We start from the raw sequence: 15,073 nt of genomic DNA on the forward strand, positions 1-15,073 counted from the left end.
AGGGCAACAGCACTGGAGAAAAGAGAAAGAGGAGTTCCCGTCGTGGCGCAGTGGTTAACGAATCCGACTAGGAACCATGAGGTTGCGGGTTCGGTCCCTGCCCTTGCTCAGTGGGTTAACGATCCGGCGTTGCCGTGAGCTGTGGTGTAGGTTGCAGACGCGGCTCGGATCCTGCGTTGCTGTGGCTCTGGTGTAGGCTGGTGGCTGCAGCTCCGATTCGACCCCTAGCCTGGGAACCTCCATATGCCGCGGGAGCGGCCCAAGAGATAGCAAAAAGACAAAAAAAAAAAAGAAAGGAGAAAGAAAATGAGAGTCTGATAGAGTCAAAGTATAGGCAGCAAGCTGAGAAAAGGTAAAGCATTTCACGGACTGACATCTGCCCATGCTAAGCTCAAAGCTACCAGGTTGAGGGTGGGGGGGAGAAGCTTATGCTGACTAATAAAAAGTTGATCAGATATTCTTAAATTTGACCAAATGAGTATGATAGAGTATATAAAAGCCATCCCTAAGGAACTCTCAGAAATAAATGTGAAACACTTATTGAAGTGGAAACTGCAAAAAGGCTAAGACTTCCTACAAGATTTAGAGGTGAGAGCCAGAGGAATAATGTTTATTACTATTGATAATAACCATCATGGTATAGATATCATGCACACTCCCATGGGACTTGTGCTATTTTAATCAGATAGCTACCAGTGTTTCTTATTTTAATTTAGGAAGTGGCTTCCTTTTTCTCAACTATTTGCTTCTCAAGAAATACTACAGCCTAACAACTTTCCCATGGGAGCAGTTTTCTGGCAGAAAAAGAATGCATAAATTGAAGAATCCACTTTATTAGAATCAACTCAACTATACTGAATCACCTTAAACTTTAAAATATCATTGAGGAAGAATTAAGCTTATTTCTTCATCCTACCATAAAAATAGCATCCTTATACTTATTAAGCCTTGGGCCTATAAGTGTTTAAAAGACATTTAATTTACTAACTTTCAAGGTTACTTGTTTAGATTAGAGTCAAAACCCCAAAACTTGCTTATAAAGTAATCTCCAAGGACAGTATACAAGTGCAGACTTGTCTTTGATATTTAATTCTATTGATAGAATAATCAGCAAGGCTTCACCAAAAAAAAAGAAGCTTGGAGATAAAACCAAGGAAACATAAGTAAATAGCCTCATGCTCATTCAAAATAACCTATAGTGGAGTTCCCATCGTGGCACAGTGGAAACGAACCCCACTAGGAACCATGAGGTTGCGGGTTTGATCCCTGGCCTCGCTCAGCAAGTCAAGGATCTGGCATTGCCGTGAGCTGTGGTGTAAGTCACAGACACGGCTTGGATCTGGCATTGCTATGGCTGTGGCATAGACCGGCAGCTACAGATTTGATTCAACCCCTAGCCTGGGAACCTCCATAGGCTGCAGGTGCAGCCCAAAAGAGACACAAAAAAGATTAAAAAAAAAAAAACCCACAAAATAACCTATAGTAATGACAGAAAACAACCACAAACAAATGAAACTTGAATTCTTTTCTGAAAACCACCAAGGAAATTACATTCTAAGAGGCTAAGAAGCCCAAGCAGGTCCTCTCCTTGCTACCTGGAAGTCAATCAGATCTGTCTGTAGAACAGTAGAAATGAATCTTTTGGACACTAGACATCTCTTTTTTTCCCTTGGCTAAAAAAGAGAAAGGAATTAGGAGTTCCCATTGTGGATCAGTGGTAATGAACCCAACTAGTATCCATGAGGATGCAGGTTCAATCCCTAGCCTCGCTCAGTGGGTCAGATCCTGAATTGCGGTGAGCTGTGGTGTAGGTCACAGAGGAGGCTCGGATCCTGCATTGCTGTGGCTGTGGTGTAGGCCAGAAGCTGTAGCTCCAATTTGACCCCTGGCCTGGGAACTTCCATATGCTGCACCTAAGACCCTAAAAAAGCAAAAAAAAAAGAGAGAGAGAGAAAGAAATTATGTTGAGAGTGGGGTACAGCAGAGAGGTTCTACATAGGATCCGAGAAGAAAAAATATTTGGTGCTTAGAGAAGTAAGGATTAACTATTTTCCATCCAGATATTTGGAAAAGGGGAAGTGAGAGATTAGGGGGAAAGTCTCAACTTTAGGGGTTGTTCTCATAAGGAATCTTTTTTTTTTTTTTTTTGTCTTTTTGTCTTTTTAGGGCCACACCCATGGCGTATGAAGGTTCCCAGTCTAGGGGTTTAATCCGATCTGTAGCCGCCCGCCTACGCCAGAGCCACAGCAACACCAGATCCAAGCCACGTCTGCGATCTACACCACAGCTCACAGCAACGCCGGATCCTTAACCCACTGAGCGAGGCTAGGTATCAAACCCGCAACCTCTTGGTTCCTAGTCGGATTCGTTTCTGCTGCGCCACAATGGGAACTCCTCATAAGGAACCTTATATAATTCTAGTTACATGATTCATCCATGTGACAGAGTGACGCACAGTTAGGAATAGAGGTATTCTCCCCTCTTCTGAAGGAGCCCACTGTCATTCTGCTACCTTGAGGATTAGCAGCTTTAGAGGCATTGGGACCTTGACATGTCCATTCCCAGTCTCAAAATGGGCATTACTGGCAATTACCATCCACCAACAATAAGACAAAACCAGAAAAACATGGCGGATAGACTGGTTTGGGAGCTTTGGTGAGTCATACATCAAGACTCCAAAATATGGAGATGAAGGAAAGAGCAGAAGAGAAGCTTTGCAGGAAAATCTCCATTCTAGCATAAAGAAGTAAAGGCATTTGCAAGAACCCTGGATAGCTGCTACAACTGGATGGCTGGAACTTCTTTTGAACTTTCAGCTACTGATGAGGAGGTAGGAGGCTAAGGAATCTGAAGCCATAAGGAAGACAAGCATCTGGCCTATGGTTCATGCTCAAGGGAACCGGAAACGGAAAGGCCCCACAGAGGCCAGAGTATAATTCTGACACTAGAATGGGGTTTGGAAATTGAAAAGTTCGTTAAAACCCCAGTCACTAGGTAATTGTATTGTTCCTCAACAGCAAGAGTTTCTGCTCCACCAGAACTGTTCTCCATGTCTTTACTTCTTTCTGTGTCTTTCGGCTTTGCATACAACTATTTAATGCTAGGTACTGACAGCTTAACTCCCCTCAAAGTAAATTCCCTGAAGAGGCTGTCAATAGGACCAATTCACCATCATCCTCCAAAGGCAGGGCTCTCTTGCCAGGTTGACACTCAGATTTCTTGCCAACCTACAATTGTCAATAAGTCAGTTGCCCATCCTGAGAAAGTCACTGGGGTCAAGGTGGAAAGGTGACTACTCAGGCAGATGCAAACTTAACAAAAAAGGAACCCCAAAAAAGGAAGCAATGGAAAAAATATGCTTAGGGCTTTCCACAAATATTTCCATTCTTCTGGGCACAGGGCAAGATCACACATCTAGCATTCCCAGTGATCACCTGACTTACTTTAACAAAAGCAATGTGAGTGGAACTGACATACTTCTCATCCAGGTAGACATTTTAGGAGCCCTTGCATGATTTATCATGTTCTCTTTCCCCTGTTGTAACAAGAGTGGAAATAAATGTTGAGATAGAATCTACATTACCCTGGGTCCCTGGGTGCTTGTGTTAAGCAGAGACCCCCCCCCCCCCCCGCCAGCAGCCAACTCACTAAACATGTAGCTTGAGCACAAAATGAACTTTTGTTAAGCCTCAGTGATTTGGGGGGTTGTCTAATCACAGCATAACCTAGCTTATGCTGACTGATGAAAAGCTGATCCGATATGCTTAAACTTGACTTAAGGAGTATGACAGTATATAAAAGCCATCCCTAAGGGACTCCCAGAAATAGATGTGAAACACTTATTGAAGTGGAAACCACAAAAAGGCTAAGAGGTCGTACAAAAGCTGGAGGTGAGAGCCAGAGGAATAATGTTTATTACTATTGACCTAACTCTGTATTTACCTCTCAGAAACATGAGATATACTTATATCAGAAAATATATTTGAACTTTTGCCCCTTGAAAAGATCTCTTATCATAATAGGAGATAACACATTATAAGGAGCTTGTTATTGCTTTTATCTTAAAGGATTTTAAGTCAATTCTTTTAGCTCACATTCAACATGAATCCAACACATAGCAAATTATATTTTGTGTCAAATAAGATTATAGACAGTTCCATTATGTAATGACTGTAGCGTGATTTAGCAGTTCATATCTCCTTCAGAGAATATACAACTCAGAGATGTAAATTTTTTAATCGCAATTCTGCATAAATAGACTCTCTGCTCTGCATTGCCATACTTGGATCTTGAAAGTGATAAAGTGTAGATGCCTACAGTTGCAATCATAAAAATGTAATTGCTGAGAAAAAAATTATTTCTGATCCATTGGAGGAATTTATTGCAGAAGGATGCAACTGTGTAAGTTATCACACAGAGAAAATGAAAGCAAATGATTGAAATATAGCCCAGGCTGAATATCCCTGCAAAATGACCGAGTGATTTACCTGTGCCCAAGAGGAAAAAAAAAAATAGATTAAATATAAATCGGATTTGGTGGAGAAGACTCTAGTATCTATAAAAGAGCAGAATAAAGATTTATTAATAAACGAATTTAGAAGTCAGAGTGACACAATAGTATCTATGACCAATTACTCCAAAAATTAAAATGGAATTTTGACTGAGTTATATATAGAGAGAGTAAGTAATTTCTGTAGAACCTTGAAATCAAAGGAATATAACATGAAGATAAGTAATGAGAAAAGGTGAGAATTTTCTAATGGGGTCATTAAATTGATAATTTTATCTTCTGGCATGATGAGCTTAAAGATCATTGATTTCTTTTGGAATGTTTTCAACTATAATTGAAGGCTGTGTTATACACTTTAAACAATGTAATTATTTAAAATTAAAAGCTCTTTTAAAAAATGTGATGTGATATTTACTATGATGTTATTCTAGAAAAAAAAACCTTTAATATAATTTAATGGAATTTTTTACTTGTATTGATAGGTAATACATGATCAAAGTGACAGATATAAGAAGATGGTGCATCAAATCCAAAGAGGTCAGTTTAAGGCACTAGTGGTTCAGTGGTAGAATTCTCACTTTCCAAAAAGGTCAGCTACTTTTAAATTATTAATGCTTTGACTTAAAAAAATCACTGTTTTTAATAAGGAAAATAACATGAAACTCAAAGGTGTATCCAAATAATTTTGTTATACTAGAATTCTCCTTTGAGATAGTTCCTAAACATAGTAAATATTGTATGAATTATATTTTTAATTTAATTCAACTCAAATATTCCTGAGATCTAGAAACTTTTCTAACTGAGATAGTGGTGAAGTGGTATACCCAACTGCCTTGAAGATAAAATTAGCAATTACACTTACGTGTAACTGAGAACTATCTGGCATATAATAAGTACTAATTTCCCTTCCCCTGACTCATCTACTTGCAGATCATGAAAAGTCTGAATCCAGACATCATATTAAAAGCCCTCTAAAATTACCATAATCACACTTTTTAAAAAAGAGTTAAATTTCTTCCATTCAACTAAAATTACTTCAGGTCATTTTCACTCTTTTAATTTTCTAGATGAACTCAATAAATGTTCATAGATTAAACACTCTTTAATGTACATACTCTTTAATGTGAATTTACCTAGAATACATTCTCTTAATTGCTATATCAATGAACTTGACTAAAGCAAAACATCTGTTGGTTTCAGCTAGAGTATTAAAAGTAGTTTTTCTATAACAAAATTTGCTTTGTTCATGAGCAATATGTCAGCAGCCTTTGTGATTAGCAAGTCTTAGGTGACAAACTCAAATGTTCCATTGTTATGAGACAAATAAGGGTTATGCAGTGGCATTAATGTACTTGTCTTTATCAGCCATCTCCAAAACAAAGGCTATGTCCCCTCTGCTTTGGAACAAAATCTGAAATGACTTGTGATGACTCATTTAAAACTTTATCCAAAAAACTTGGTGCTATATATAAAAAAGCATAATAATTCTCATATCTTGGCCACTTATTTTACACTTAGTAGCTAATCTTAGAGGAACAATTTGAACTGATGACAAAATTTTATGTACAAAGATGTTCGACACAGAATTATTTATAGTAGTAAAAACCAGAAACAACCTAAATGTCCAAAAATGAGAGGCTACTTAAAAATACTATGGTACAGCCATATTATGGATAACTAAACAGCAGTTTTATTAAATCATGCTTAGGAAGATTAAGGAAATAATTAAAATACCATTTTAAATGGAAAGGTAAGACAAAACCTACATATACTATCTCCACCTTGTTCACATATATTTGTTATATATTTAAGATGTATCTACATTCTTTAATATTATAAAATACTAAGATGATAATAGAAATCACCCATTGAAGTAAATGCATCAAAATATTAATGTTTACCTGTTAGTGATAAAACTGTTTTCTTATTTTCCAGTTTTTTGTTTTTGTTCTATTTTGCTTTTCTAACTTTTTTAGTGAACTTTATTAGAAAAACAATGAACACTTTTTTGTTTCTTTTTAACACAAATGGGGGCTAAGATAGGGACTTCAGTGGAGTCTCCATAGTATTCTAATCTTAAATTCATACCAGACACCAGTGCCTTGTATATTTCCAAAGTTCATGATTAAGCTACCATCCCTGAGTCACATGTTTGGTTTTGGTTTTGGTTTTGGTTTTTTCGTTTTCTGTCTTTTTAGGGCCGTACCACTGCATATGGAGGTCCCCAGGCTAGAGGTCGAATTGGAGCTATAGCTGCCGGCCTACACCACAGCCAGAGCAATGCCAGATCTGAGCCACGTCTTTGACCTACACCACAGCTCATAGCAACATCGGATCCTTAACCCACCGAGCAAGGCCAGGGATCAAACCAGGCCTCATGGATGCTAGTCAGATTTGTTTCCACTGAGCCATGCCAGGAAATCCAAGGCACGTGTTTTAAATTGTCTTTCCAGTAGCAGATATCAACTGTGCTAAGTAAAAATGTATAAAAAGCCTATCCTCAGAACTACCATCCACTTTACAGAAAAGACAAGCAGAAGATTTTTAAATTATCAGAGGTAAGGTTAGTGTTATGTCTCACTTAAGAAACCCTTAAGCGCATCAAGACCTTAGAAAAGGGAATTTGTCTTAGGAGGTAAGATGCTAAACAGGAGTTTTCTCACAAATTTTGGGTTAAAGACAAAAAAACATTTAAAAATATAGTATAGTATAAATTTCTTCAGGCTCTGCTTTAAGAAAAGCCAACAAATAAAATCTGAACTTTAATAAGTCAGATAATCATTATGCATATTTTCAAAGGATTGTTGACTTCATGAAAGACTTTAATCACAGAATTCCTCAAATATACCTTTCTCATACATTTTGGTACTTTAAAATAATTTCTTACTTGACAAGTAGGCCACCACGTGCTTTGGGGAAAGTCACTGTAATTCTCTAGGCTCTTTCCTCATCTGTGTGTCATAAAGATGGTTTTAACCAAGCTGTTCAGTTTTCATGACTTTCAGACAAGATAATTTATGTAAAGGTACTGTGAAAATTGCACTTGCATATTATTACTTTTATTGCTTTTAAAAGAGAACGTGGGAAAAAACCTGCAGAATTTATCATTATTATTACTAAATACATACTTTGTTCACATTTTAACAACACTTTAAAGGACAATTTTAGACGACAGATTCATTCTATAAAAATCAAATCTTTCCTTGGTTCATTATCTACTTTTCCTAGGTTTTTTAGCTCTTCTGCATTTACACATTGTAATTTCCATGGCATTAATACCTGGATTATGAGAGGTTCCAAGAGCTTCTCTACAGTAAATGTTTGGACCTGCAGATCCTGAGGATTGATAGTCAGTGTGATTGGTGTTTCAGCTGACATGCTGCCTGTGCACAAAAACAAAAACACACTTATTAGTAAAGAAAAAAAAACTTTCTAAAGGAACGCACTAATGAAAATCACTGAGTACGTAAAATTAACACTCAACATTATCTCCTACTATCAGCTGTGCTGGTGCCACATCCAACAGAGAAACAAGATATTCCCCAACTATTCTCTGAGGCCATTCTTCTGGGCGTACATCCTCTAACAAATTAACCCAGTACATTCAGAACTAAAATAATAACCCAGCTGAGATGAGTTTGCATTTGATCAGGAGCCTTTAAGTAAAAAAGAATGGCCAAGTTAGTGAGCTATATCTTTTTTTTTTTTTTAATGTGTTTGGATACACAAAGCACATCTGTGTAGGCATATGCTTTTCCCTGATTCTTTCTTTTCTTTTCTTTTTTTTTTTTTTTTTTTTTGATATGGAGACTCCCAGGCTAAGGTCAAATCAGAGCTGCAGCCGCTGGCCTACACCACAGCCAAAGCAATGCAGGATTCAAGCCAAGTCTGCAACTTACACCACAGCTCACAGCAACACCAGATCCTTAACCCACTGAGTGAGGCCAGGGATTGAACCTGCATCCTCATGGACACAAGTCAGATTCGTTTCCACTGAACCACGATGGGTACTCTTAGTGAGATAAATCTTACAGAAAGTAAAAACCTTATATTTCCATGAAATAATAGCACTGAAGTAGCCAGAGCCCTATTTTGCCTATTCTTATTAATAATGACACAAAAGAGGAGTCAGGTAGGACTTGGAAGACATGTGCTGCCTCTCTATTTGCTTGGGGGATTATTTATTTCAGGGTTTTGATTGGAGAAGAAAGTTGGGGGCAGTCTATTTTCCCATACTGAAAAGAAACATAAATTGGCATAGTTATTATAAAAAGAGAAAAGATTTCCTACTGCAGCCCACCAGGTTATGAATCAACCTACAGCAGCTCAAGTTGCTGGGGAGGCACAAGTTTGATCCCTGGCCCAACACAGTAGGTTAAAGGATCTGGCCTTGCCATGGCTGTGGCGTAAGTCACTTTGTAGCTCGGATTCAATCCCTGGCCCAGGAAGTTTCACATGCCACAGGTGTGGCCATAAAAATAAAAAAAATAAAAAATATATTTAATTTCAATTTCAATTTCAAAAAAAAAAAAAGAGGGGGAGTTCCCGTCATGGTACAATGGAAACAAATCCAACTAGGAACCATGAGGTTGCAGGTTCGATCCCTGGCCTTGCTCAGTGGGTTAAGGATCTGGCATTGCCATGAGCTGTGGTGTAGGTTGCAGACACGGCTCGGATCTGGCATTGCTATGGCTGTGGCATAGGCTAGCAGCTGTAGCTCTGATAAGACCCCTATCCTGGGAATCTCCATATGCCAAGGGTGTGGCCCTTAAAAAAAATAAAAAAAAAAAAGACAAAAAAGAGAGAGAGAGAGAGAATCTGAGGTGGTGAGGATATTTAAGCAAGATAAAGTAAAAAAAAATGCAATCTATCCTTGTTAGACATTAACATTAATCTTAAAAATCAATTCAGTGAGATTTTGCATAAAAATACATATATAAATATATCAAATGACTATATGTGACATCTTATATTCAAAGTAACACATCAGCCATGAAGACTATTACCCAAATCACTAAGCCTACAAATTTGTATTAACTTGTTCATAGTCAATAATCAGCCAGAAAGTATTTACTGAAGATTCCCAGAGAAAAACAGTAAGAAACACATCTCTCCTATATGTAATTTGTTTAAAAAAATTAATTTATGGTCTACAGAAACATGTTACTATTAATGCATAAACCTTCCCAATTAGCTGTTACTTATTTTCTTCCAAAGTTTGCTGGCCAAGAGAACATAAGAATCTGCCCCTAGAAAATATCCTGATAGTCTCTATGATACTCATGGAAACTATAACAAAAGAGAATTTGAATGTATTACTTTTATTTTAGTTTCTCTATTTACTTTAGATATTAGGGCAGATAATTATTTTCTTTTTTTAAGATTTTTTATTTTTTACTATTTTTAATTTAATTGGAGAATAGCTGATTTACAATGTGATATTAGTTTCAAAGGTATAGCAAAGTGAATCAGTCATACATACAAATATATCCATTCTTTTTTCCCATATAGGTTATTATAAACTATTGAGTAGATTTCCCTGTGCCATACAGCATGTTCTCATTAATCATCTGTTTTATACAGTAGTGTGTGTATGTTATTCCCACCTTCCCAATCCTTCCCTCCACCCAACACTTTCACCTATGGTAACTGTAAGACTGGTTTTGAAATCTGTGAGTTTGTTTCCGTTTTTAAAATAAATTCTTTTGAATCATTTTTACTGACATTCTTCACAGAACTAAAAGAAAAAAATTTAAAGTTTGTATGGAAATACAAAATACCCTGAATAGCCAAAGCAATATTGTTTTTTTGTTTTTTATTTTATTTTATTTTATTTTCCCACTGTACAGCAAGGAGATCAAGTTATCCTTACATGTATACATTACAATTACAGTTTTTCCCCCACCATTTCTTCTGTTGCAACATGAGTATCTAGACAAAGTTCTCAATGCTATTCAGCGGGATCTCCTTGTAAATCTATTCTAGGTTGTGTCTGATAAGCCCAAGCTCCTGATCCCTCCCACTCCCTCCCCCTCCCATCAGGCAACTACAAGTCTCTTCTCCAAGTCCATGATTTTCTCTTCTGAGGAGATGTTCATTTGTGCTGGATATTAGATTCCAGTTATAAGTGATATCATATGGTATTTGCCTTTGTCTTTCTGGCTCATTTCACTCAGGATGAGATTCTCTAGTTCCATCCATGTTGCTGCAAATGGCATTATGTCATTCTTTTCTATGGCTGAGTAGTATTCCATTGTGTATATATACCACATCTTCCTAATGCAGTTGTCTGTCGATGGACATTTGGGTTGTTTCCGTGTCCTGGCTATTGTGAATAGTGCTGCAATGAACATGCGGGTGCATATGTCTCTTTTAAGTAGAGCTTTGTCCGGATAGATGCCCAAGAGTGGGATTGTGGGGTCATGTGGAAGTTCTATGTATAGATTTCTAAGGTATCTCCAAACTGTTCTCCATAGTGGCTGTACCAGTTTCCATTCCCACCAGCAGTGCAGGAGGGTTCCCTTTTCTCCACAGCCCCTCCAGCACTTGTTATTTGTGGATTTATTAATGATGGCCATTCTGACTGGTGTGAGGTGGTATCTCATGGTAGTTTTGATTTGCATTTCTCTTATAATCAGCGATGTGGAGCATTTTTTCATGTGTTTGTTGGCCATCTGTATATCTTCTTTGGAGAAATGTCTATTCAGGTCTTTTGCCCATTTTTCCATTGATTGATTGGCTTTTTTGCTGTTGAGTTGTATAAGTTGCTTATATATTCTAGAGATTAAGCCCTTGTCAGTTGCATCATTTGAAACTATTTTCTCCCATTCTGTAAATTGTCTTTTTGTTTTCTTTTTGGTTTCCTTTGCTGTGCAAAAGCTTTTCAGTTTGATTAGGTCCCATGGGTTTATTTTTGCTCTAATTTCTATTGCTTTGGGAGACTGACCTGAGAAAATATTCATGATGTTGATGTCAGAGAGTGTTTTGCCTATGTTTTCTTCTAGGAGTTTGATGGTGTCCTGTCGTATATTTAAGTCTTTCAGCCATTTGGAGTTTATTTTTGTGCCTGGTGTGAGGGTGTGTTCTAGTTTCATTGCTTTGCATGCAGCTGTCCAGGTTTCCCAGCAATGCTTGCTGAATAGACTTTCCTTTTCCCATTTTATGTTCTTGCCTCCCTTGTCAAAGATTAATTGACCATAGGTGTCAGGGTTAATTTCCGGATTCTCTATTCTGTTCCATTGGTCTGTCTGTCTGTTTTGGTACCAGTACCACACTGTTTTGATGACTGTGGCTTTGTAGTATTTCTTGAAGTCTGGGAGAGTTATGCCTCCTGCTTGGTTTTTGTTTCTCAGGATTGCTTTGGCGATTCTGGGTCTTTTGTTGTTCCATATAAATGTTTGGATGGTTTGTTCTAGTTCTGTGAAAAATGTCATGGGTAATTTGATAGGGATTGCATTGAATCTGTAGATTGCTTTGGGTAGGATGGCCATTTTCACAATATTGATTTTTCCAATCCAGGAACATGGAATATCTTTCCATTTCTTTACATCTTCTTTGATTTCTTTGATAAAGGTTTTATAGTTCTCGGCATATAGGTCCTTTACCTCTTTGGTCAGGTGTATTCCGAGGTATTTGATTTTGTGTGGTACAATTTTAAAAGGTATCGTATTTTTGTATTCCTTTTCTAATGTTTCATTGCTGGTATACAGAAATGCAACTGACTTCTGAATGTTAATCTTATATCCTGCCACTTTGCTGAATTTATTAATCAGTTCAAGGAGTTTTGGGGTTGAGTCCTTAGGGTTTTCTAGGTATAGAATCATGTCATCTGCATACAGTGACAGTTTGATCTCTTCTCTTCCTATATGGATGCCTTTGATTTCTTTTGTTTGTCTAATTGCTGTGGCTAAGACTTCCAAAACGATGTTGAAGAGCAGTGGTAAGAGTGGGCATCCCTGTCTTGTTCCAGATTTGAGTGAGAAGGCTTTCAGTTTTTCCCCATTGAGGATTATATTTGCTGTGGGTTCATCATAAATGGCTTTGATTATATTCAGGAATGTTCCCTCTATACCCACTTTGGCGAGGGTCTTGATCATGAATGGATGTTGAACTTTGTCAAATGCTTTTTCTGCGTCTATTGAGATGATCATATGATTTTTGACTTTTCTTTTGTTAATGTGGTGTATGATGCTGATTGATTTGCGTATGTTGAACCATCCTTGTGAACCTGGGATGAACCCAACCTGGTCATGGTGTATAATTTTTTTGATATGTTGTTGGATTCGGTTGGCTAAGATTTTGTTGAGAATTTTTGCATCTATATTCATCAATGATATTGGCCGATAGTTTTCTTTTTTGGTGGTATCTCTGCCTGGTTTTGGAATGAGGGTGATGGTGGCATCATAGAATGTCTTTGGGAGTATTCCTTCTTCTTCAACCTTTTGAAAGAGTTTAAGGAGGATGGACACCAATTCCTCTTTATATGTTTGATAAAATTCACCTGTGAAGCCATCTGGTCCTGGACTTTTATTTGTAGGGAGTGATTTTATGACCTCTTCAATTTCATTTCTAGTGATCGGTCTGTTCAGTTGGTCTGTTTCTGCTTGATTCAGTTTTGGCAGGCTGTAAGATTCTAGAAAATTGTCCATTTCTTCCAGATTGTCAAACTTGTTGCCATACAGTTGTTCATAGTATTCTCTTATGGTTTTTTGTATTTCTGCTGTATCCGTTGTGATTTCTCCTTTTTCATTTATAATTTTGGTGATTTGGGTTCTTTCTCTCCTCTTTTTAGTGAGTCTGGCCAGGGGTTTATCAATTTTGTTCACCTTTTCAAAGAACCAGCTCTTGGTTTTATTAATTTTCTCTATTGTTTTTTGAGTCTCTATTTTATTGATTTCTTCTTTGATCTTTATAATTTCCTTCCTTCTGCTGACTTTAGGACTTTTGTTCTTCTTTTTCTAATTCATTTAGGTGGAGGGTTAAGTTGTCAATTTGGGATCTTTCTTCTTTTTTGAGAAAGGCCTGGATTGCTATAAATTTCCCTCTGAGCACTGCTTTCGCAGCATCCCATAGATTTTGAGAGGTTGTGTCTTCATTATCATTTGTTTCAAGGTAGTTTTTAATTTCCTTCTTGATTTCCTCATTGACCCATTGGTTTTTTAGTAGCATGTTGTTTAGTCTCCATGGAGTAGGTTTTTTCTCTTTGCTTTTCCCATGGTTGATTTCTAATTTCATGGCATTGTGGTCAGAGAAGATACTTGAGATAATTTCTATGCTCCTAAATTTACTGAGATTCACTTTATGTCCCAATATGTGGTCGATTCTTGAGAATGTTCCATGAGCATTTGAGAAGAATGTGTATTCTGATTTTTTTGGATGTAGTGTCCTGAAGATATCAATTAAGTCTAACTTTTCTATTGTTTCCTTTAGGATCTCTGTTGCTTTATTGGTTTTCTGTCTAGAGGATCTGTCGATTGATGTGAGGGGGGTATTTAGGTCTCCTACTATGATTGTATTCTCATCAATATCTCCCTTTATGTCTGTTAATATTTGTTGTATGTATCTGGGTGCTCCTATATTTGGGGCATATATGTTGATGATAGTAACATCCTCTCCTTGGATGGATCCCTTAATCATTAAATAGTGTCCTTCTTTGTCTTTCTTTATGTCTTTTGTTTTAAAGTCTATTTTGTCTGATATGAGTGTTGCGACTCCTGCTTTTCTGTCATGTCTATTGGCATGAAATACTTTTCCCCACCCTTTCATTTTCAATCTATATGTATCTTTTGTCCTAAGGTGAGTTTCTTGTAGGCAGCATATTGAAGGTTTTTGCCTTTTTATCCACTCAGCCATTCTGTGTCTTTTGATTGGGGCATTCAGCCCATTGACATTTAAGGTGATAATTGATAGATGATTATTTATTGCCATTTGATCCTCGTGTTCCAGTTGATTCTATGGTTCTCCATTCTTCCTTTCTTTCTTTTTTTTTTTTTTTTTTGGTTGGATGGTCTCCTGTTATTATCTGCTTGAGGGTATTTTTTTTTTCATTTTTTGCAAATGCAATATTTGGTTTTGGCTTGTGGTTGCCCTGTTTTTTAAGTATGCTAACCCCTTCCCATAATTGTGTGTTTTAGCCTGATGGTCCTGTAAGTTCAAACACTTCATTATTATATTAAAATTAAGAAGAGAGACATACATACAAACAAAAAGGGTTATTTACCTCCTAACATCCCTTGCCCACATTTTATGGTTTTGATGACTCTTTTATTTTTTTCTTTTTAATTTTATTTTGTTTGAAGCATGTTCATGATTAAATCTGTATGCTGGCTTATTTGAGTGACTGCTCTCTGATTGTGGTTTCCTCAGTCCTAGTTCTTCCTCTTCTTCTTCTTTTTTTTTTTTCTTCCCTTTCCTTCCTTTCTTTTTGGTTTAGAGAAGCCCTTTCAATATTTCCTTTAACCTGGGTTTTGTGTTGCTGTATTCTTTAAGTTTTTGTTTGTTGGGAAAAATTTTTATTTCCCCTTCTATTTTAAATGATATTCTTGCTGGATAAAGTATTCTAGG

At 37.0% G+C, this 15,073-nt stretch overlaps 1 protein-coding gene across 5 annotated transcripts in view; it reads right to left on the reverse strand.

Moving 5' to 3' along the window:
• Positions 1-15,073, reverse strand: part of CTNNA3 (catenin alpha 3) — a 1,780,789-nt gene that overhangs the window by 1,659,854 nt on the left and 105,862 nt on the right. For all 5 annotated transcript variants that reach the window (XM_021074380.2, XM_084997062.1, XM_021074383.2 and 2 more), the window contains one exon: positions 7,790-7,893. In XM_021074380.2, coding sequence (XP_020930039.2) covers positions 7,790-7,893 — 104 coding nt within the window. The remainder of the gene's footprint in view (positions 1-7,789; positions 7,894-15,073) is intronic.

Source organism: Sus scrofa, chromosome 14 (assembly GCF_054392235.1).
Source record: "Sus scrofa isolate SSC_HxYL_T2T_F1_AM1 chromosome 14, Sscrofa_HxYL_maternal_Yorkshire_Landrace_v2.0, whole genome shotgun sequence".
Taxonomy (NCBI): domain Eukaryota; kingdom Metazoa; phylum Chordata; class Mammalia; order Artiodactyla; family Suidae; genus Sus; species Sus scrofa.